Genomic DNA, 23,182 nt, shown 5'->3' with positions numbered 1-23,182 from the left:
TGACAATAACTTTTTGGTTTGTTTCCTCAATCAGGCAAATATCACTTACAACTCCATGGGACAAAAATTATTTGCTATTTATCAATCTTCTGTAAATTAAATCTAACTTTACAGATCTTAGTATGGTCTGTAAAGTGATGAAATAGTAAATTAAAAAAAAAAAATTACATGTATCTAGGGCCGGGTGCGGTGGCTCATCCCTGTAATCCTAACACTTTGGGAGGCCAAGGCGGGCAGATCACGAGGTCAGGAGATCAATACCATCCTGGCCAACATGGTGAAAACCTGTCTCTACTAAAAATACAAAAATTAACTGGGCATGGTGGCACACACTTATAATTCCAGCTACTAGGGAAGCTGAGGCAGGAGAATTGCTTGAACTCGGGAGGCGGAGGTTACAATGAGCCAAGATCGTGCCACTGCACTCCAGCCTGGGTGACAAGAGCAAAAGTCCATCTCAAAACATAAAAAATAAAAATGAAAGAAAAAAAGGAAAAAAATTACATGTACCTAGAGATGGCTCAAGGAGCTCGCCTTAAATAATTGGAGAACTACAACTAATATTTTTCCTTCTCTTCAGGTTTTGGGTAATTTTTCTTAACAGTTACTACTTTATTGTTGGAAATTATAACTATATGTCATTTGGAAATATGGGGGGGTGTTGTTTTTAGAGTCCTTCTCCATTCAAGTAAGAGAATAAAGGTTTCCTATTCTTAGATCAAAACCTGAAAGTAACATTGAAGTGCACAAATCCTGCCCCCAACGATGATATCCAGCATCAAACATCTACTGCTGATGTGATGAAATGAGTTTGAATCATCTCTAAATCAGACTATCCATATTGTGACTCCAATGTACAGACAAATGTTACTGAAGAGTTTAGTACACATCCTAATACAGACTCTATCAAAACTTACCATGCTTTCTATTGATATTTTCCTTAGGTAATCTTTCAACAAAAGGTGCCTCATCTGCTTATTCTACTGTCCAAATGAACACAGAGAGTGGCTGAAAATAGAATAAGGAGAATGGTCCAAATTTTTTAAAAGTGGGAGGTACTGCCTGTCTCAAAAGATAGTTGCTAAAGTGTTAGGTGTTAGCAGCCAGACCTTCTGATTCACAAAGTCAGAATCATAAATGTGAACAGTCAGAAGGAGAAAAATGTGAGTGAAACAAAGTATCCCATAATTAGATTACACATTCCTGAAATGTAAAGACTTTGAAAATTCCTGTTATTTCTTCCTTTAGTTGTCAAAAATGAAAACAGAGAAGGGAGTATAAACCTTCTCCATCCTCACACCTCTCACACCACCCTTCCCATGCATAGCTGAAGCCAGCCAGACACAAAACCAAGAAGGGAACTGACAGCTGGAGTCTTCTCTGATCATTCCTAGATAGATTAGGTCTCCAAGGTCACATAATGCAAAGTTTTATTAAAGAGAAAGAGGATCAGTGGCCAATGTTGCATACTTGCATTCCTCCACTGTAGAACTTCTCAGCTATTGACCAAGAATGATTACAGGCATGGAAAGAGATTTTCCTTCTTATTTATTGAGTCAATTAGGAAGGAGTTAGGGTAGCCAGAGACCCTGGCTATCCACTCTGGCCTACAGAGCTTAGCCCTCATTCCAAGGATCATGTAATATGACCATTGACTTTGTGGTCAAGACATGGAGAAAGTTGAGAGGCGCTGTTTTTCTTGTTCCATCTTGAGTGAAATTGTCCTTGGTTTTCAAGCCCTGAGAAGTTTTGGGCAGGATGCTCACAGTGGTACTCTGTGGTTTTCTGTGGCCATGGAGTTCTGGCAATTTGAGGTGACTCATCAGAGGCTTTGGAAGCCATGGAAGGTCCAATGACTGCCACGATGCTCTATGTAATACTGATCCTGGGGGCCCCATGACCAGCAGAGGCAGCAATAACATGGGAGCTTAGCCCAGATCCAGATCCCCTAGGAATGCTCTGGGTGGTCATGCCTTCTATAGTCATATAAAAACTGAAAGTCAAGGGGTAGAAAAAGATATTCATTCCATGCAAATAGAAACCAAAAGAGTATAGAGGTAGTACTTAGATGAAATAGACTATATGTCAAAATGTAAAAAGAGACAAAGAAGGTCATTATATAATGACAAAAGGATCAATTCAAAAATGGTGTATAAGAATTGCAAATATGTATGCACCCAGCATTGAAGCACCTAGATAAAAAGTACATATTAACAGATACAAGGCAAGAAATGGACAGCAATACGATAGTATTGCAAAGAGTAGAGGACTTCAGTACTCTACTTTCAATAATGGCTACATCATCCAACAAGAAAATCAATAAGGAAACATTAAATTTGAACTACACTTGAGACCAAATGGACCTTAAAGAAATATACAGATAATTCCATACAAAGGATCTTAAGAGATAAAATGAATAAGTATATGCAAACAAGTTGGATAACCTAGAAGAAATGGAAAAATGTCTAGGAACATACAAACTTCCAAGACTGAATCATGAAGAAATAAAGAATCTGAACAGACAAATAATGATTAAGGAAGTTGAATCAAACATTTCAAAATAATTCCCCATTATATAAAATCCCGGATGAACGGCCCCACAGTTGAATTCCGCCAAACATTTAAAGGAACTAATACCAATTCTTCTCAAACTCTTTAAAAAGTCAAAGAGGAAGATATACTGCCAAATTCATTTTATAAGGCCAGCATTACCCTGAAACAAAACCCAGATAAGGACACTAAAAGAAAAAAAAATTACATATCAATATCCCTTAGGAACACAGATGCAAAAATCTTCAACAAAATGCTGGCAAACCATACTCAACAGCAGTGACATTTATCCCTGGGATGCAAGGATGGTTCACCATATACAAATACATAAATGTGATATACCATGTTAACAGAATGAATGACAAAAATAATGTGATCTCAATAAACACACACAAAAAAGCATTTGATAAAATTCAATATTCTTTCATGATAAAAGCTCTCAACAAATAAGTTATAGAAGGAATTTATCTCAATACAATAAGGGCCGTACATCACAATCCCATAGCTAACATTATACTCAATAGGGAAAAGTTGAAACCTTTCCCTCTAAGATCAGGAAGAAGACAAGAGTATCCACTCTTGCCACTTCTACTCAACATAGTACTTGAATTTCTTGCCAGAGCAATAAGGCAAGAAAACTCAATAAAAGGCATCCAAAAAAAAAAAAAAAAGGAACAGTTAAATTGCCTCTTTTCAGATAACATGATCTTATTTATAGAAAACCCTAAATATTCCAAGAAAAAAATGTGATAAATAATAAATAAACTTAGTAAAGAAATAATAAACAAACTTTATTAAATGGCCAACAGGTGTATTTTTAAATGCTTAATATTGCTAATCAAAATAAACATAAAATCTGTAGCACTTCCATACACTAACAGTAAGCCATCAGAAAAAGAAATCAAGAAAACAATGCCATTTACAACAGCTACCAAAAAATCACTCAGAAAATAAGTTTAACAAAGGAGGTTGATGATATGTACACTGAAAACTGTAAAAATTGATGAAAAATTAAAGAAGATGGACATAAGTAAAATGATATCCACGTTCTTGAATTAGAAGAGTTAATATTATTAAAGTGTCCAGTACCTAAAGCCATCTATAGATTCAGTGCAATCTCTATCAAAGTACCAATGACATTTTTCACAGAAATGGAGAAAAAAATCCTAAAATTTGTATGGAATCACAAAACACTACAAATTGCTAAAGCAATATTGTGCGATAAGAACAAGGCGTCATACTACCTGACTTCAAAATATACTAAAAGTTATAATAAACAAAATATCATGGTACACATATAAAGACAGACATGTAGACCACTGGAACAGAATAAAGATCCCAGAAATAAATTTGTGCATTTCTAGTTAATTGATTTTCAACTAATGTAAGACCTGAAACTATAAAAGTACTAGTAGAAAACATAGGAAAAAATGTTCCTGACATTAGTCTTAGCAAGATTTTTTTGATATGACCCCAAAAGTATGGGCCACGAGAGCAAAAATAGACAAATGAGATTTCTTCAAGCTAAAATGCTATGCATATCCAAGGAAACAATCAACAGAGTAAAGAGACAATTTATGGAATAAGGGAAAATATTTGCAAGCCATTCATCTGATAAGGGCTTCATATCCAAAATACATAAGGAACTCAAACACTCAATAACAATAAAACAAATAACCTTAAACAGAGCAGATGGCCTGAATAGACATTTCTCCAAGGAAAACATAAATGGCCAAGAGGTATATGTTTAAATGTTTAGTATCATGAATAAACAGGGAAATGCAAATTAAAACCACAATTAGATATTATCTCAAATCTGTTAGAATGGACATTACTAAAAAGACAAAAGAATAACAAGTGTTCTGAGGATGTAGAGAAAGGGGGAAACCTGTACACTATTGGTAGGAATGTTAATTTGTACAGTTATTATGAAGAAAAGTGGGGTGGTTCCTCAAAAAATTAAAAATAGAGCTACCATATGGTACAGCAATTATCCTTTTGGGTATACACTGAAAAGACATGAAATCAGTATGTGGAAGAGATGTCTGAACTCCCATGTTTACTGCAGCACTATTCACAATAGTCAAGATACAGAATCAATCTAAGTGTCCATCAACAGAGGAATAGATAAAGCAGATGTGAGATATATACATATGATTCTGCACAGCCAAGGAAACAATCAACAGAGTGAAAAGAAAACCTATGGAATAAGAGAATACACGCACATACACACACACAAGCACACACACACAGTGGAATATTATTAAGCTTGAAAAAAGAAAGAAATTCTGTCATTTGTAGCAACATGGATGAATCTAGAAGGAATTATGCTAAGTGAAATAAGTCAGGCAGAGGAAGACAAATGTTGTATGAATCTCATTTTTATGTAGAATCTAAAGAAGTCAAACTAAAAGGAGAAAAAAAAAAAAAATGGTGGTTGCCAGGGCTGAGGCTGAGGATATGTTGGTCAAAAAGCAAGAAGTTTCGATTAGACAGGAAGAATGGGTTCTGGAGATCTATTGTACAGCACTGTGACTACAGTTAATAACAATGTAGTATACACTTGAAATTTCTCAGAGAGTAGATTTTAAACATTCTCACTAAAATGTGTAGGTGAGGTGAAGGATATCTTAATTAGCTTAATTTTATTTATTTTACATATATCAAAATATCATGTTGTATGCCATAAATACATATAATTTTGACAATTAAAAACTAGTTAAGAAAAATAAATTAAATTGTGGAAAGACCTACACATGGGTTTATGCAGTATCGATTTAGCGAACATTTACCCCACAAAAGTAGCAGGAGGATTTTCAAAGTAGCTGAAAGTATCAGTAATGTACCTGAAGACCTATTCACATAAAATTCAATCAGAAATTATTTCAGAAAAATTCAAAAGAATCACTAGACATTATTAAAAATTTATTATTCCCAGGAGACAAACAGCTCATAATATTGGGATAAGAGATTATTTGCTCAAAGAAACCTCAATAACTTAACAAAAGCAAATGCACATTTGACACATAATTTGATTGAGGAAGAATGTAAGGGGTTCTTTTCCCTTTTACATTTAGAATTAAATGGGACTGAGTAACCTGGAAAGAAGAAGATGTCAAGAAAAGTGACAGAATAATAGCCTTCAAATACTTAAAGGCAAAGATGGCCAAGACTTAGTTCCTAACTTCACAACATTACATTCTAGTGTACCATGGGTGACTGTTTAACATACATATAATCCTTCACCAGAAGGATAAACTTTCCAACAACTTGAGATGTCCACAAACGTGATGGACCACTCTTCTAGGAGGCCTTTGCTCAGATTCTGCTTTATAGACCTTCGGACCTTCACAAGATATTTAATAATTTTTCCTCTCTCAGGAAATTAGGTAAAAATAAATAACTCTGATTATCAGTCTTTATTCTCTAGTAACTCACACCACAATATTTATCAGAAAGATAAAATCACAAAATAATCATGCAACATTTTCAAAGTTCTATGAACTGTTGACACAAAAAGTATTCAAACTTGTTATCTGCCCCTAAAGAATTTTGGACTTGCCTCATATGAGGTACATGAGTCTTCATTAGCCCTGACCACTGCTAATCACCTCAGGAGAGGTTCCATCCACCACTATCACCACTCCACTAGTATGGTACACACATGCAGGAGTCAAATCTCCAAAATAAGAAGGATTCAGATCTAATCAGGCATGTGAAGAAAATTCCTACCAGCAGAGGCTGAAATATCACAGAACTACCTCAACAGAGTGTCATATTTATGACATCTGAACAGAAAATCCATGCACAATGAAATTACCCTTTGACTTGTCTCTAATCAGAAAACATCTCATTCCATATTTGAAAAAAACAGAATGATCCTCATATTAAAAATAGAAACAATTAATTGTCACTACACACTTAATATGGCCACATCTGGAGTAAGAAGTTCCTTAACACTATTTAGTGACCAGAAGTTGGTGGGTGAAAACCTTTACAAATGACCTCTATGTAGAACTGTGAGTTGGACTAGATAACCTTCCTATGGTCTAATGAATCTTCCTTTTCTGCTTTATTAGCTTACAGTGTTTTCTACAAATCAAAGTCATCCCACTTTGATTGGACTCTTTCAGAGCTGCCTTTCACACCAGGAGCTTGTATTTTTCCCCTCTCAATTGTTACACATTTAATTCTTACGTCTTTTCTTTTTCTTTGTCAGTTTCCAGTCTTATTCCTCAGAAAAGCCATATACGAAATCACAAGCTCAATATCAACCTGCCACATATGTTAAACAAAAATTAGGCAAAGGTAAAAATAATATCTTTTAACACTACTAATGTATTTTTAATGAAATTTTGTCCAACCACCCATGGGCTTTGTCTATGAGGTAGTTTACACACAACCTTTGGCCACCACCTTCCACCTCGTGGCAGCCAAGTCCAAATATGTACGTGAATGAAAGCTCCCCCACCAAAACAATTTTTATTTCAGAAATAATATATTGTCAGCTTTTCATATATTATAGAAACTGGAGCAACCCTAGAGATTCTACTTATTCATTCCAACCTCTTCTCTGTCTAAAGTTTATACATTCTGAGCTGAGTCATAGTCAAAAGAACATACTCTACATATCCAACATTAATTTCAAAATAATTTCATCCATGTTTGAACCTCTCTAGGAACCAACTCTGATATCACTGTATTTCACCCTAAGAATGAGGATGTCGTTTCTTTAACTCAGGGGTCCTTACCCTCAGGTCTGTGGCATCACAGGAGCTGTAAAGTCACTGAAATTATATGCAATATTTTGCATGGGCCTGTGTGTCAGTGTGTGTTATTTTTCTAGGGAGAGGGCACATTAGCCTTCTTATGGTTGTGAGAGTGTCATGGCCCCGAGAAGGTGATGCACTCTGCCACCTCTTCTTCATCACTCAAAAACTCCCACACTGCACTAGATTGACTGACGCTAAGCAAATGTCGTGACTTTTGTCAGGTTCATGTGTTATAGTTACTGTAGAATGTATTGCATTTAGATATCTAAATTTAAAATATCTAAAATTGCAATGGCATTGTATTTTAATTAGGTTACTTTGGAGAATGAGATTCTGAGAATTCTTCCCTAACCTTTTTTGTTCTCTAGTACTTATTTTTTGCAAAATCTCATATACATTGATATTTTAGGAAAATATATATCACATCGTTGAATAAATTGGACAAAATTAGCACTTAGTCCTAAACAATCCAGGCTGCTATTTTAAATTTTCTTTTATTGAAGGTATAAACACCTAAAAACACTTAATAAATTTACTGTGCTTACTGTCTACAGATTCAGATAAATGTCAAAGGAAGTGTACAGAGGAAGTGATAAGATATTAGTTTCCTTAACAGCTAATTAAAGTATATTGGTATATATTATACAATCTACCTTAAAGTCATTTTTGATAGGTTTTATTGATAGAATTATATAGTGTTTCTAAAGTAATTTGAATACAACCAGCTGAATCTCTACTAATATGCATAGATAGAATAGGTGAAAAACTTGTCTGTAAGAAAAAACAGAATGGGACTTTTTTTGTTGAAAATTATGCTTCTAATCTTGGGAGGCCAAGGCGGGTGGATCACGAAGTCAGGAGTTTGAGACCAACCCAGCCAACATGGTGAAACCCCGTCTCTACTAAAGATACAAAAAATTAGCTGGGTGTGGTGATGCATGCCTGTGATCCCAGATACTTGGGAGGCTGAGGCAGGAGAATTGCTTGAACCTGGGAAGCAGAGGATGCAGTGAGCCAAGATCGCGTCATTGCACTCCAGCCTGGTTGACAGGGAGAGACTCAGTCTCCAAAAAAAAAAAAGAAAACAAAACAAAACAAAACAACTTTTTTTTCCCTAAAACCGTATAGAATCAATATTTAGCTGTGTTTCCTGATAACATGTGTACTATTTACAACATCTTGAAACAATGTTATTAAACCAGACTCTATGTTCTTATGCCTTTAGTAAAAGTGTCAAATTATAGCAAGAAATAATATATTAAATGTAATTATTGAGAAATATTATTTCAAAAATATGAAGTATATAGTTACCAAATCAATTAATAATTTATTAACAAGAGGGTAATCTATCTATATCCATTAATATTAAAAATACATTAGAGACTTGTCTAATATTTTCTGAAAATATCAATTTTTCTCATTCATAAAGAAAATTACAAGGATTTGTTTAATAAAATGATTATTTAAAATATTTTTTGAGCTCTATACCCCTAAGAAAGAAACGTTTACCTTGGGAGCATTTAAAACATAAGAGAAGGCTGGGCGCGGTGGTGCAGGTCTATAATCCCAGCACTTTGGGAGGCCAAGGTGGGCAGATCACGAGGCCAGGAGTCCAATATGGTGAAACCCCATCTCTACTAAAACTACAAAAATTAGCTGGACACGGTGGCGTGCACCTGTAGTCCCAACTACTTGGGAGGCTGAGGCAGGAGAATCGCTTGAACCCAGGAGGTGGAGGTTGCAGTGAGCTGAGATCATGCCACTGCACTCAAGCCTGGCAAGAGAGCGAGACTCCATTTCAAACAAAAAGAATAAAAAATCAGAGAAATCAGTGAATTATTTCTAAATAATATAATGTGATCGTGGTAACTGGTAAAATGTAAACACTATGCAAAAGACATTAAGTGTGTAAGTTCATTTTATTCTCACAAGGATACTATTATGGTATTACATCACCACATCTAACCAAAGAGGAAACTGAAGCAAACAGAGATAAAATAAGCAAATGCGTAGACTCAGAGCTAGTAAGAGGCAGAGACAGATGTGAAATCCAATTTAACGCTAGGACTTGTGCTTTTAATTCCTACTCTTTGCTACCTCTCTTCTTCTGCTTTATTAAATCAAACTTTGTCCTAATAAAATCACACAATTATGAAATTTAAAAAACATTCTCTTGTAAAATAACTTTTGTTACTCTAAACATTTACCAAATATAAGGTACTTACGATTTTTCTCAGAAAGCTAAACTTTTTTCCAGTTGAAATTCATCCAACAGATTCAGGTGTATTTATACATATATGGTATATATACACATCAGGTACCTACATCAGGTACCTCCACAGATATTTTAAAGTGAAAATATATGTTTATGGAGGAGTAGACTTGGAAGTACTAGATCTCAGAGATTTCTTTGGGAATGTGAGAAAATCATTATTTGCTGGCTTTCTAGTAATTTATTTTGAATTTGTTAAATTCATCGATGTGTGAACTGGTTATCAAAGTTTGATAAAGAGCTTATAAATCACTTCGAAGTTGGTAGAAATAAATATTAATGGTTCAATTTTCAAGGAAGTTAAAGTCAGTTTCTTCTTCTGTTCCCATAAGTAAAAAAGAGAGCTCTGTTTTATTTAGAAAAGAATCCATAATTTATTAGTAATAATTGATGTTTCTCAAAATAGTCATAGGACTATTTATTATATAAAACCAGACTATTTATTTTAAAAAGAGCACTCTTAGAAAATACAACAGGGAGTTTTACATGATAAAAGTTTTGTATAAAACTTCTTTGGGGGCTGGGCGCAGTGGCTCAAGCCTGTAATCCCAGCACTTTGAGAGGCCGAGATGGGCGGATCACGAGGTCAGGAGATCGAGACCATCCTGGCTAACACGGTGAAACCCCGTCTCTACTAAAAAATACAAAAAAAGCTCACCGGGCGAGGTGGCGGGGGCCTGTAATCCCAGCTACTCGGGAGGCTGAGGTAGGAGAATGGGGTGAACCCGGGAGGCGGAGCTTGCAGTGAGCTGAGATCCGGCCACTGCACTCCAGCCTGGGCAACAGAGCGAGACTCCGTCTCAAAAAACAAAACAAAACAAAAAAAAAAACTTCTTTAGGAAACATAAACCTGATTCTAATACTTTGAGATACCAAAGTCACCTGTTTCACCAAGGTCTGCTCAGGGCCTTCCTTAGAATAAGGAGAGAAAACAGTAAGGTTTTCAGGTACCAACTGCCTACCAGTGTCCCAGTCTGACCAACATAGTCCCATTTAAGTTATTCCTCCCTTCCTTTTCACATAGGACAAATAGGTTTAAGGGTTTTAGAAGCTGACCCAGCCCACATGACTAATGGGTAGCAAATTCAGGATTTCAAAGCTTGCCTGTCTATTGCAAACTTCTATTTTAGTCTTTGAAACAGGAAATGCAGAAGATTTTCTACAGGATAGATTTCAAGGACCCAAAAAGGCCCTTCAGGTTTCCAAAATACGTAAGAAGAAAGGTCTTGAAAACCTATTCACTTACATATATTAGAAGGTCCCGGCCCTGGGACATTACATTATCATGCCCCAAATTAATAATCAAATCTGGACTTGGTCTCCAATTTCTTGTGCTTACTTTCCCTTTTGGAGATACTCAATAAAACAATATGAGCATTTTGGCCGGGTGCAGTGGCTCACGCCTGTAATCCCAGCACTTTGGGAGGCCGAGGCGGGTGAATCACGAGGTCAGGGGATCAAGACCATCCTGGCTAACACGGTGAAACACCGTCTCTACTAAAAATATACAGAAAATTAGCCGGGCGTGGTGACGGGAGCCTGTAGTACCAGCTACACGGGAGGCTGAGGCAGGAGAACCCGTGAACCCGGGAGGCGGAGCTTGCAGTGAGCGGAGATCACGCCACTGCACTCCAGCCTGGGCAACAGAGCAAGACTCTGTCTCAAAATAATAATAATAATAAGAGCATTTTATTCCCTGTATCTAAATGTTTATTTTTCAATGAAATACTTGAAACCACAGCAGTCATTGGTACCTCCTTTTGAGATGGTATATTGTATCCCTTCCAGAGGTTCTGGGCCATGTACGATTTTCATAAAAGGATGTGAGACCAGGCCATTACATCAAGTTGAGAATCCGGTTCATTGTATAGGGATACCCAGCTGAATGAAGCAGGGAGTAGGAGTTAAACTTCAGCCCACACGTTACCCTATGGTGCTGTGCTGAATCCACCTAAGGGGGGGTGCCATTTCTAATTTGAAAAAGGAACCATAAAGGCTCACACAGGACCTGGCAAGTCCCTGAAGGTCAGGAAGAGAAGGGAAAAACGTGTTTGGACATAAAACTTTTCACATTCTATCAGTCATTAATTAAAGGAATTGAATCAAAGTCTGTTTAAAAGTAATGAAATCGCCGGGCGCGGTGGCTCACGCCTGTAATTTCAGCACTTTGGGAAGCTGAGGCGGGTGGAGCACCTGAAGTCAAGAGTTCGAGACCAGCCTGACCAATGTGGAGAAACTCTCTCTTCACTAAAATTTTCTGCTTCAAGTTAATTGATGAGAATGCTTGTTAATTTGATAAATCAATGTCAGCCTAAGGAGATGTCTTTTGTTGGCACTGGAGAGTATAATTTTATTTCAGGGGAAAATGTTTAGTAGAACCATCAGCATGCTGTCCTATTTCACTCTGGGATATGAGAACTATTACTATGGGAGCCAGTGAATATTTAGAAAAATGGTTCTATGTAAGGTGGGACAAATAGAAAACTCTCATATGTTTTGATTTGATGATTGTGTTTTAAAAACCTTTCAGTCTGCTAGGAATAAAATACCATGACCGTGTACATACTACATTTCAAAAAATTATCACACCATCACTGTGACAGATTTTGGAGCATCTCTGGAGAAACTCTTTTGAACACTAAGCTATCAAGTCTTAACTTCAGGGATATATAACTGGCATTTTCCATTTTAAAGCGAACTACTTTTGAAATTCTAACAATAACTACCCATTTTTGGAGTACCAAGTACCATACTAAGTAGTTTGCATACATAATGCCTATATTCCCAAAAAAGAATACTTCAAATGTTGTATGTTACTATTTCCTTTTTATCACTGAGGAAATTGAGGTGCAAAGAGGCCAAAGGGACTTACCTAATTTCATTTAACTAATTACTGGTAGGCTAAAGATTCAAATCTATGCTGTTCCTGATTTCAAACCTGAGCTCTTGCCATGTCACAGAACTCACCCTTTCAGCAGGCTTCTACTTAGGGGAGAATGTGGTATTTCAGCCAACCAAAATTTTATCATAAGGTATAAAAAAAAATCTTAGATTGAATATATTAATTGATATATTCTCCTACTATTTCCCAAAGTATATCATGGCTATCTTTGAATTACAAGAAATCAGACTGGAAATGTGGAGTTCCTACTTACTTGTTCCAATAATTTTTGTCCATTGAGGTGAGCCTGTATCACAGCATCATTAACAAGCAAGTGAAAGTTCAGGAGCACATGTTCAACGTCATATGTTCCATGCATTGCATCTGACAGTTCTTCCAGTGACCGGATATATGCATGCCAGTGTGGATTAAGCTCCGCCATGTGTGCCAGGCAGCCTCGCATGACATTGAGGCAGTATCCCATACAAGGCTTACTGAGCGTCAGGCCCTGGCAGTGTGGGCAGTACTGCATCTTCAGGAGGGCTCTGCTACACTCTTTGGAGAAGTGCAGATAATCTGTGGTGTTGATGACTTCAATACCCAGATTGAGTGCCTGCAGAAAGGTGCGGCTGGGCAGCAGGGACCTCCCCATCTGTCCCATTACTCTTTTAGGAATATTACCAAATGGACTCACATCCCGGCGAGCCATACGGATGCATTCTGAGTATTCCAGGGAACTGTCAGTCACACCAGGGTTAATGAGGTGATTGTAGACCAGAGGGAAAAGACTGTCAAAAAATCTGTTTACAAATTCTTCAGGATTAACATCTGCACCAAACAAATACAGCCCCACATCAGTGAAGAACTCCTGAACCGAAGCAGCAGCCTCCAAGGCCATGTTCCTGTAGGTATTGCAAAAAAGTATACTGGTATAATTTTCTGCTTGTTTGATGAGAGTTTCAAGGGTTTCTGTAACACAAGCAGAGGTAAATGATGAGAAGGTTTAGTATTCATGTTAACACTGTCCATCTGCTCCAGACATTAAATGACTCATCAAAACTAATCTAAGGATGTAAATTGTAATTCTCAGCCTACTCAACCAAATTCAGCTTTCCAAGGATAATGACGGGACAACAATGACCATTGCCTACAACACACACGTTTTATAGAGACATATTTCTAGAATCAAAGTCTGTTTAAAAGTAATGAAATCATCGGGTGCGATGGCTCACGCCTGTAATTCCAGCACTTTGGGAAGCTGAGGGAGGTGGATCACCTGAGGTTAAGAGTTTGAGACCAGCCTGACCAACATGGGGAAACCCCCTCTCTACTAAAAATACAAAAATTACCCAGGCATGGTGGCAGATGCCTGTAATCCCAGCTACTTGGGAAGTTGACACAGGAGAATCATTTGAACCCAGGAGACGGAGGTTACAGTGAGCTGAGATTGCACCATTGCACTCCAGCCTCGGTGACAGAGCAAGACTCCATCTCAAAATTTAAAAAAAGTAATGAAATAAAAAATAAGTTACATGTATGGTAGTTTCTTACTTTATTCTATAGTCATTCATAACTATTCATTTCTATCACTAATGATAGAAAAAAGTATCATTGAGAAATGTATTTCATAATCTGACTTCATTATTTATAAAAGATGGTCACATTAAGCACTTAATTCACCCCGTGCTATATTTTTATAATTTTTAAAATCTTTTTCTTTTCCAGAATGAAAGCTAGTAGATTACACACTGGTTGCTACAAAGGGAGGTTAGATTCCCAAAGGAAAACTAGACAATCCTTAGACCTCCTCACATGTTCTAACTAAAGAGAAGGTAAAGCATTCATTTTCAAAGTATCCATAAATTACCACACTTTGTTAAGCAGTGGGAAACCCATAAGTGCTATTATTTGATGAAAATAAATTATCATGACCACATCATTAATCATATTCTTTTTCTTATCATCTTATCTTCAAAGACTTTACTGTGGGATATTTTGTTTCTTACTTAAATAACTGGTGATCTCAAGTCAATTTATCCACAGAAAGAACCAAGAATAATTTATCCACAAATTAAGGGAGAAAATCTAAAAAAGAAAGTTGGAATAATTAACAAGTCAAAATGGTACATCAAAATGAGGCATTAAGCAACAGTAAACACCTTGGATATATTAGTAATTACATTTCGTAATTAGCCTAAACAAGGATACTGGACTGTTTCAATATATAATAATAAAATATATTCAATAAAATTATCTCCTATAGTCCCAATCCTGTAGTCACTTTTAATTAGGTTGTAAAAGATCACGCAATAACTTAGTAATCAAAACACTGTTTGAGTATATTACAAAAATAGAGGGAAGAAGAGTAGGAAACAACAAAATGGAATAACAAAATGCAGAGGTGCAGAGAGAGCTACTAATGAAGGAGAACTGTGTCATCAATATGCCATAGAGTACAAGTACAAATAAATAATAATACAATATCACGAATTCTGATACTGATCTAATTCACATTGAGTTCCAGGCTTTAGTGTGATATATTAAGGTGCATCTACCCTGCAATCAAAGGTAACAGCTTTTAAAAGTAATTGCAATTCTGTTTCAACAGAGTCCTGTATAAATTGTTAGGTAGAGCTCATGTGTTATCTGTGCATCGCTAGTAACTGGTTTCTCAATAAAAATATGAAAGAATGAAAATGGGATGATAATGAGAAGGCTTCAATTGAGATTAGCAGCTCTATCATGTCAGCCAGCATTAATGCCAGGTTTCCCCAAATGGCCTGATCACCTGGGCTTCATGGGGAAAAAATACCGATTGTCAGGTCTCTGCATTTGAAATTCTAACTCAGTAGGTTTGTCTTGGTTCAGGAATCTACATTTAACAAGCAGCCCAGGTGATTCTTTTAACCTGGCCAGTTTTTGAAACATTGCGTTTGCAAATATGTGTAAAATATTCTCTCAGCTCTTACAGAGTTGTTCAGCAAGCATTCCACTATGATAACCTGACCCACAGCTGCAATCTCAGCCACTACACTCCACTACACTTCACAGATCCACAGGACAAAGTGTGAAAACAGAATTGAATCTCTGTGGCTTGAACTACAATAAAGCTGCTAAGCCTGTATGTTTCTCCTTAAAATAGGTCATTTTTCTGAGCAGTTTGTGTGTGACTATGAATCGCCAAGTGGGTCACAAATAATTTTATTTACCAATAATGGTTACATCACAATGTTTTAAAATTATTTAATTTGTTAAAGATAAAATAAGGATAGATTCAAAGATACCCTATGTCACAGGCATTCTTAAATGCTTTCCACTTAGGTTTCTAAGATATGTGCTATATGTGTTCATGTAACTGACAATTGCCATATTATTCTTAGTGGAATAAAGGTTGAACGTGGCTGAATCAGGCAATACTGATGTTCCATCAGATTTCTGCCGACTTCTAAATAATGCTTACATGTGCAATTTTTATAAAGGCAAGAATGAAATATTTTTTATAAACTTCAGCCCAATTAATTTATAACATACTGAATAGGAAAATATGGAGTTTATCTTTAAGTAGCCCTAATGGTTATGTTTTACAAAGTAATTTATATTGTAAAAGCAATTTTGAAGAGAATATATTTAATATTTAGGAGTTTCCATTCAAAATAAAAATGAGTAGAGCACTTCCAAATATCATTATTTCTCTTTTAAGGCCACTGTGTATTATTAGCAACAAACTAATTCTGATTACTCTTTGAGTTTGTAATTAAAAATAAATTTCTGAACAAATTTTACAGTTTTTGTTTGATTTTAGAGTAGTTTTTCTCTGATTCAATTTTATTCTTTAAAACAAAACAACCTAAAGAACTTGATAATAACTTCAGGATAATAATTCAGGAACTTGATAATAACTTCAGAAATTTTAAAAATTTCCCTAACACCACATGCATTAAAATTTTAGCTTTCATAAACTGTGTATTGACTTTACTACCCTTTGAAGGAGAGATTATATGTTATCAAATACAGTCATGTGCCTTGTAATGATGTTTTGGTGAACGACTAACTGTATATATGATGTTGGTCCCAGAAGATTATAATGGAGCTGAAAAATTCCTATAACTTTGTGACATCATAGCCATCATAACATGATAGTCCAACGTATTACCTGTTTGTGGTGATGCTGGTATAAACAAAAATACCAGATTGCCAGTCATATAAAAGTCTAGCACATACAATTATGTACAGTACATAATATTTGATGATGAAAATGAACAGCTTTGTTACTGGGTGTTTACCATACTATTTTTTTATTGTTATTTTAGAGTGTATTCCATCTATTGATTTTTTTAAGTTAACCATAAAGCCACCTAAGTCAAGTCTTCCAGAGGAAGGTATTGTTATCATAGGAGAGGAAGGCATTGTTATCACAGGCGATGACATCTCCATGCCCGTTATTGTCCCTGAAGCCCTTCCAGAGCAACAAGATGTGGAGGGGGAAGATAGTGATATTGATGATCCTGACCCTAGGTAGGCCTAGGCTAATGTGTGTGTTTGTGTCTTAGCTTTTAACAAAAAAGTTGAAAAAGTAAAAAATATAAATAAATATTTAAAAATAGAAAAACAAGCTTATAGAGTAAAGATATAAAGAAAACATTTTTGTACAATGAGTTTGTGTTTTAAGCTGAATGTTACTACAAAAGTCAAAACGTTTTTTAAAAATTTAAGTTTATAAAGTTTACTTTATAAGCTAAGGTTATAAAGGTAAGCTAAGGTTAATTTGTTATTGAAGAAAGATATTTAAAATAAATTTAATGTAGCCTAAGTATACAGTATTTGTACAGTCTACAATAGTGTACAGTAATGTCCTAAGCTTTCATATTCACTCACCACTCACTTACTGACTTACCTAGAGCAACTTCTAGTCTCGCAAGCTCCACTCATGTTATGTGCCCTATACAGGTGTACCTTTTTTTAAAAAAAAGTTTTATGCCATAATGTTATGGCATTTTATACCATAATTTTACATATATATATATATATTATACTTTAAGTTCTAGGGTACATGTGCACAATGTGCAGGTTTGTTACATATGTATACATGTGCCATGTTGGGGTGCTGCACCCATTAACTCATCATTTACATTAGGTATATCTCCTAATGCTATCCCTACCCCTCCCCCCTCCCCACAATAGGCCCTGATGTGTGATGTTCCCCTTCCTTGTGTTCAAGTGATCTCATTGTTAATTCCCACCTATGAGTGAGAACATGCGGTGTTCGGTTTTCTGTTCTTGCGATCGTTTGCTGAGAATATATATATTTTTATATACGATTTTTTGAGACCACATCTTGCTCCATCACCCAAGCTGCAGTGCAGTGCCAGGATCATAGTTCCCTGTAGCCTAAACCTTCTGTGCTCAAAGCAACCCTCCTGCCTCAACTTCCCCAGTAGCTGGTACTACAGGTGTGTACCACCATGCCAGGCTAATTTTTATTTTTTATTAATTTTTTGTTGAGATGGGGTCTTGCTATGTTACCCAGGCTGGTGCCAAACTCCTGGCCTCAAGGTATCTGCTCACTTTGGCCTCCCAAAGTGCTAGAATTACAGTCTCATTCTATACCATCCTTTTACTGTATCTTTTCTATGTTTAAATATGCTTCAATACACAAAGATTTACCACTGCATTACAAACACCTAGAGTATTATAGTAACATGTCATACTGGTTTGTAGCCTAGGAGCAATGAACCTATACCGTATAGCCTAGGTGTGTGGCAGACTATAAGGTCTAGATCTGTCTAAGTATACTCTGTTATATTTGCACAATGGTGAAATTGTCTAATGATGTATTTCTCCAAACAAATCTCTGTACTTTAGAGGTGCACAACAGTGTCAATATTCTGTTCATTTCCTGAATATCTGAACACAAAATAGATTTCATTTAAGTAATCTATTGCATTAGTTTTTTACCATGCTATTAACTTACCACAATAATAAAAAATTGGGGGGCTTTCAATATGTATTAAATCTGATATTGAAATATTCCAGTTAACTGAATTACCTAAATATATGTAATATACATATTTTTATATATTTGTGATCACATATATTTCTTAAATCCAACCAATAAAAAACTGTAAACTATTGGTCTATACATAATTGATTATTCAATGCTTAGGGATAAACATGTTTTGAAAATTTTTGTCCTAATCACTTCATAAAATTTTAATATGTAAACACCTATTAAAAGTGAGCAATCTAGGAGCCAAGCCATTGAATAATTTTGTGCTAATTTTTAATTAAAATTGGTAAAATCAGAAAGTGAATTTACTATAGCTGCTTGTTTGTATTAACCTTGAATTTGTAAAACTATTACTTTGTTCTTATACCATGTTTACCAAGGAGTTGAGTATTTCCATTTTACTGAATTAACATTTTGATATTAGCAAGAATTGAAACTTTCAAAATAATTGTCAAGTAACAAAACATGTGCTGTTGTCCAAAAATATAATAGACATATAAAATAATTGTTTATAAATCCAAGATAGGTTAGGTGCTGAACAATTAATCACATCTACTTAATTATGAAAGAGAAACTACAGATTCTTTCATTACAAAGTTATAATACATAAAAATACCTCTCACCAAAGCTATATAAGTAGTAGCTTTGTATTCAAGCATTAAAAATTGTAGCACACATTGAAAATAAACATTTTCCAGTCTTGTTTAAGGAATTTAAGAAACAGATTAGGAATCAAAACTATCTTTTTGTGTTTTTCATTGAGAATTTCAATAAGCTCTTCTTTCCAGTGATATCAGAATAAGTCTATCAAGAAAGAATAATTTCCAATTTTCCTTATAATGCCTGAGTGGTAGATTGAATTAAAGGCTGCAAGTCCAATCTAATTACTGTTTAAATATAGAATGTAATTCTTCCCAGTCTTATGGGAAAATTAATTTATCTATACATAAAGTCATTTATGTGTTATCTCACTAAAAACTGAATTTGGAATGCATGAAGTTTATCTGCATCTATTTCCATTTTCAACATTAACATTCCGTTAATCTTAATTTAATGTCAAAACACCTAAGACTGAAAACTTTAACTGTTTCTAGCCCACATTCCTTTTAGAGATATTTTATTATACACACAAATGATTACTGACAAAAATGAAGGATTTAACTTTAAATAAAACTGGTAGAAATAAAATCAAGTGATATCAATTTAAAATCAAATGTGAAAAATTTCAAAATCAGTGAAGATTCATATGCAGGTGGCTTTTTGTAATGAGAGAAACCTAAGAGTCACAAGGCTTTTATTAGTTTAAAGATAAAGCTGATTTTTAAAAGCAATGATTGTGAATAACTGTTATTATAACCTCTCTGGCATGACATGAACTTATATTTTATGACCCTTTTAATGGTTTTTATTTTTGATATATGAATGTTTTAATTTAAAACATTTGAAATTTAAACTATAATTTGAGGCCACAGATATCCTCAAATATAGCAATGAAATAGATTTTAAAATATTAAATCATATCAACCATTGAATATCAGATGATTTTACAAATTATATCTGGTTGAAGAGAAATTTTCAGAGCAAATTTGCATTTTGTGCATTACAACTCTCAAGTCACAGATTATGTTATTGCAATGGATAATTCATTACTACTCTGCTACTTTAGAGTTACTCGGTGCCTGAAATCATGTATCCCTCTATATTAAATTATACAGATAGATGAATAGGTAGGTAGATCATTTTAAAAGTAATTTTATAACCAGTTTTCATCACACATGTTACAACGAATTTTAATTCCATTTCCTTTTTTCTTAAAAAAAAGTACTTCTGAATAATTTTAATAGTAATAATTCTTTTGGTTTTCAGAAGACTATTATAGCCACTTGAAGATATGTATATTTAAATAAAAGAAGCAACTACCTAATTCTCCAGACTGGAAGTGTTTATAATGAATTTTTCCCTTACATTTGCATATTGCCTCATATTTTTCCAAAAAGTAAAATGTGCAAAGTTTTTTAGAATATTAATTTAATGACATTTTCAAATGTTATGCAGTATGATTTACAATATAATTCTTCAGAAATCAGTCATCTATATAAATAAATAGTGAGTGGGATATTAATCTGTATCATCAAGAATTAGCATTTTTGTAATTAATCTAATCGTCTAGGATAAGCACTGCATGGAAAAATGCCCTCTTAACTTTCTTCCTCCCTCATTTCCCTCCTCATTAATTTGGCCGTCATGGTGCTTCACATTTATTTCTAATATTATTTTACAATTATTTATGTTCTGAAAATCAACTTGATTTTAGCAGAAATTTAAATTCGATTAAGCACTTGTGTAACGATAAAATCAGTTCCAAACAACTAATCATTGATTGTTTCATGAATTACTGTGGGGTGAAGATTTTAAATCAAATTTTTATCTTTAAGCTCAGAAACACAATCTAGAAGTACAAAGGAGCTATACAGAAGAGTTTCTTACTCACACTTTATGTTTTTATACAGAACAAGTAAAGCAATATCCTTTATTGGTGGTTCTCCTTCCTCTTTTTCTTTGGGTGTTTTAGTTAGTTCATACACGAAAACACGGTTCTTCTTTATTTAAATAAACAAAAGCTTTCATTCTGCTAATTCATACATTTTCTCTATTTGAAATCTCAAGAGAATGAGATGTTCTATATTTTTGGCTTTCATTGGCACACTGTCCCTTCCCTAAAGTGTATTCAAATCTAGTTTCTTTTGATATTCATTCTTTCACTCATCCATTCAACCAATATATTTTGAGCACCTGTTTTAGACTTTGAAGCTAAAACTGAATAAGCCATACAAGTTTCTGTCCTTATAAAGCTTAGAATCTACAGAATAGAAGATGAAGTATAAAAGCAAACAGATATATAAATGATTTATTGTTATGTTAGTTATTACAGAGGGAAAAAAGAGGGTAGGGGATGAAAAGGGAAGAGCGCTGTTTTCTAAAGATCAATTTGCTTATAATCAATTGACCAAAAGACAATCAAAAGCAAGTTCTTAATCTTATTCTCAATAGGAAACTTTCTGAGTTTACCAAATACATCCAAACTGTAAACAATATTTGGTCATTTGCTAATTAAAATATTGATTTGGACAAACTGGTTTGGGCAAAGTGATTTTCTACAGATTGGCTATTTTATTTTATTCTGAGACAAGGTCTCATTCTGTTGCCCAGACTAGAGTGCATTGGCATAATCTTGGCTCACTGCAGCCTCAACTGCCTAGGCTCCAGAGACTCCCCAACCTCAGCCTCCCAAGTCTCTGGGACCACAGACATGCACCAGCACCATGGCCAGCTAATTTTTGTTTGTTTGTTTGTTTGTTTGTTTGTAGAGACAGTGTCTCTACATTGCCCAGGCTGAGATTGGCCATTTTAGATAGAGTGAGCTGGAAAACCCTCTCTGAGGAAGCAACATTCGAGTGGAGGCCTCAGTGATGAAAAAGAGCCAGCTATGAAAAGATGAGTGGTTAGGATGCTCAGAGAAGGTAGAGTGCAAGGTTATGAGGTGTAAAGAAGGTTGCTGACTATGCAAAAACAGAGGAAAGTCAGTGTGAGTGGAGCTTAGTGAGTGAAAGGAGAGAAAGGTCAGAGAAGTAGGCAGAGGACAGATTTCAGATGGCCCCACAGATCATGGTAAGGGGATTTGATTTTATATGTGGAATGTGAAGCACTGGGGAATTTTAAACATGGAGAAATGTGATGCTGTTCATGTCTTAAAGGATAACAGTGGCTGATATATGGAGCGTGGACTGCTGAGCGGGTGTAAGAGTGAAAGCAGAAAGACCAGTTTAAAGGCTATGCTAACAGTATGGGTGACAGTCATTGGGCTGTCGTATTGTGGTATTGGTGGAGGCGTATGCTGCAATCAGTGATCAGATTGGCCGTATGTACTGAATCATAGGCAAAATAACTCATGGTTGTTTGGAGGGAGATGTATAGGAAATGGATAAATGAAGAATAAATCTGAAGACTGGGCCTCAGTATCTGGATGCATAGTGGTACCATTAACTAAGATAGGCAAGAGTATGCAGGCTCCGTGTTTGTGTGTGGTGGGGTTGACAATTAAACGTTTTGTTTTGGACATGTTACCAGTTAGAAAATCAAATAAAATGTATCAATATACAATTAGATAAAATAATGGGAGTCTCAGGAAAAGCTGAGGTTGTTGATATAAATCTGAAAGTGACTGTTATGGAGAACACAGTCATGGTACTGGATGAAATAACTGAAGGGGAAAAGATAGGGAAGAGTGGAGAGATTCAGGAAAAGAAGAGTAACCAGCGAGAAGAATGAGAATAAGAAGTCAATGAAGTAAAAAGAAAATCGGGAAAACAGAGTGTCCCAGAAATCAAGGGAAGAAAATAATGCAAGCAGAAGAAAGTAATCTATCATGTCAAATGCTATTAAAAGGGCAACTGAGATGAGGAATAATTGACCATGGGAACTGATGACAGAGAAGCCCTTAGCAACCTTGCTTACAGCTGCCTCAGCAGAATGTGAGCAGAAAAGAACAAGAATTGAGGCAACATTATAGGCAACTTCTTGCAAATGTTTGCTCTAATGGAAGCAGAAAACCAAGGCAGGCACTGGAGTGGGCTATGAGGTCAAAGGTTTCTGCTTGCTGGAGGAAGGAGAATTTACTGAATATTCACATATGGATAGGA

The 23,182-nt window shown here is 35.3% G+C and overlaps 1 protein-coding gene across 1 annotated transcript in view; it reads right to left on the bottom strand.

Annotated features, from left to right (window-relative positions):
• GPC5 (glypican 5) overlaps window positions 1-23,182 on the bottom strand; it is a 1,481,119-nt gene that overhangs the window by 1,168,618 nt on the left and 289,319 nt on the right. Inside the window, exon 3 of the mRNA XM_011933784.1 lies at window positions 12,750-13,444. Within this exon, the coding sequence (XP_011789174.1) occupies window positions 12,750-13,444 (695 nt within the window). The remainder of the gene's footprint in view (window positions 1-12,749; window positions 13,445-23,182) is intronic.

Source organism: Colobus angolensis, unplaced genomic scaffold (assembly GCF_000951035.1).
Source record: "Colobus angolensis palliatus isolate OR3802 unplaced genomic scaffold, Cang.pa_1.0 Scaffold13, whole genome shotgun sequence".
NCBI classification, from domain to species: domain Eukaryota; kingdom Metazoa; phylum Chordata; class Mammalia; order Primates; family Cercopithecidae; genus Colobus; species Colobus angolensis.
Note: the sequence above shows the minus strand (reverse complement) of the source record. Positions and strands in the feature narration are given on the sequence as shown.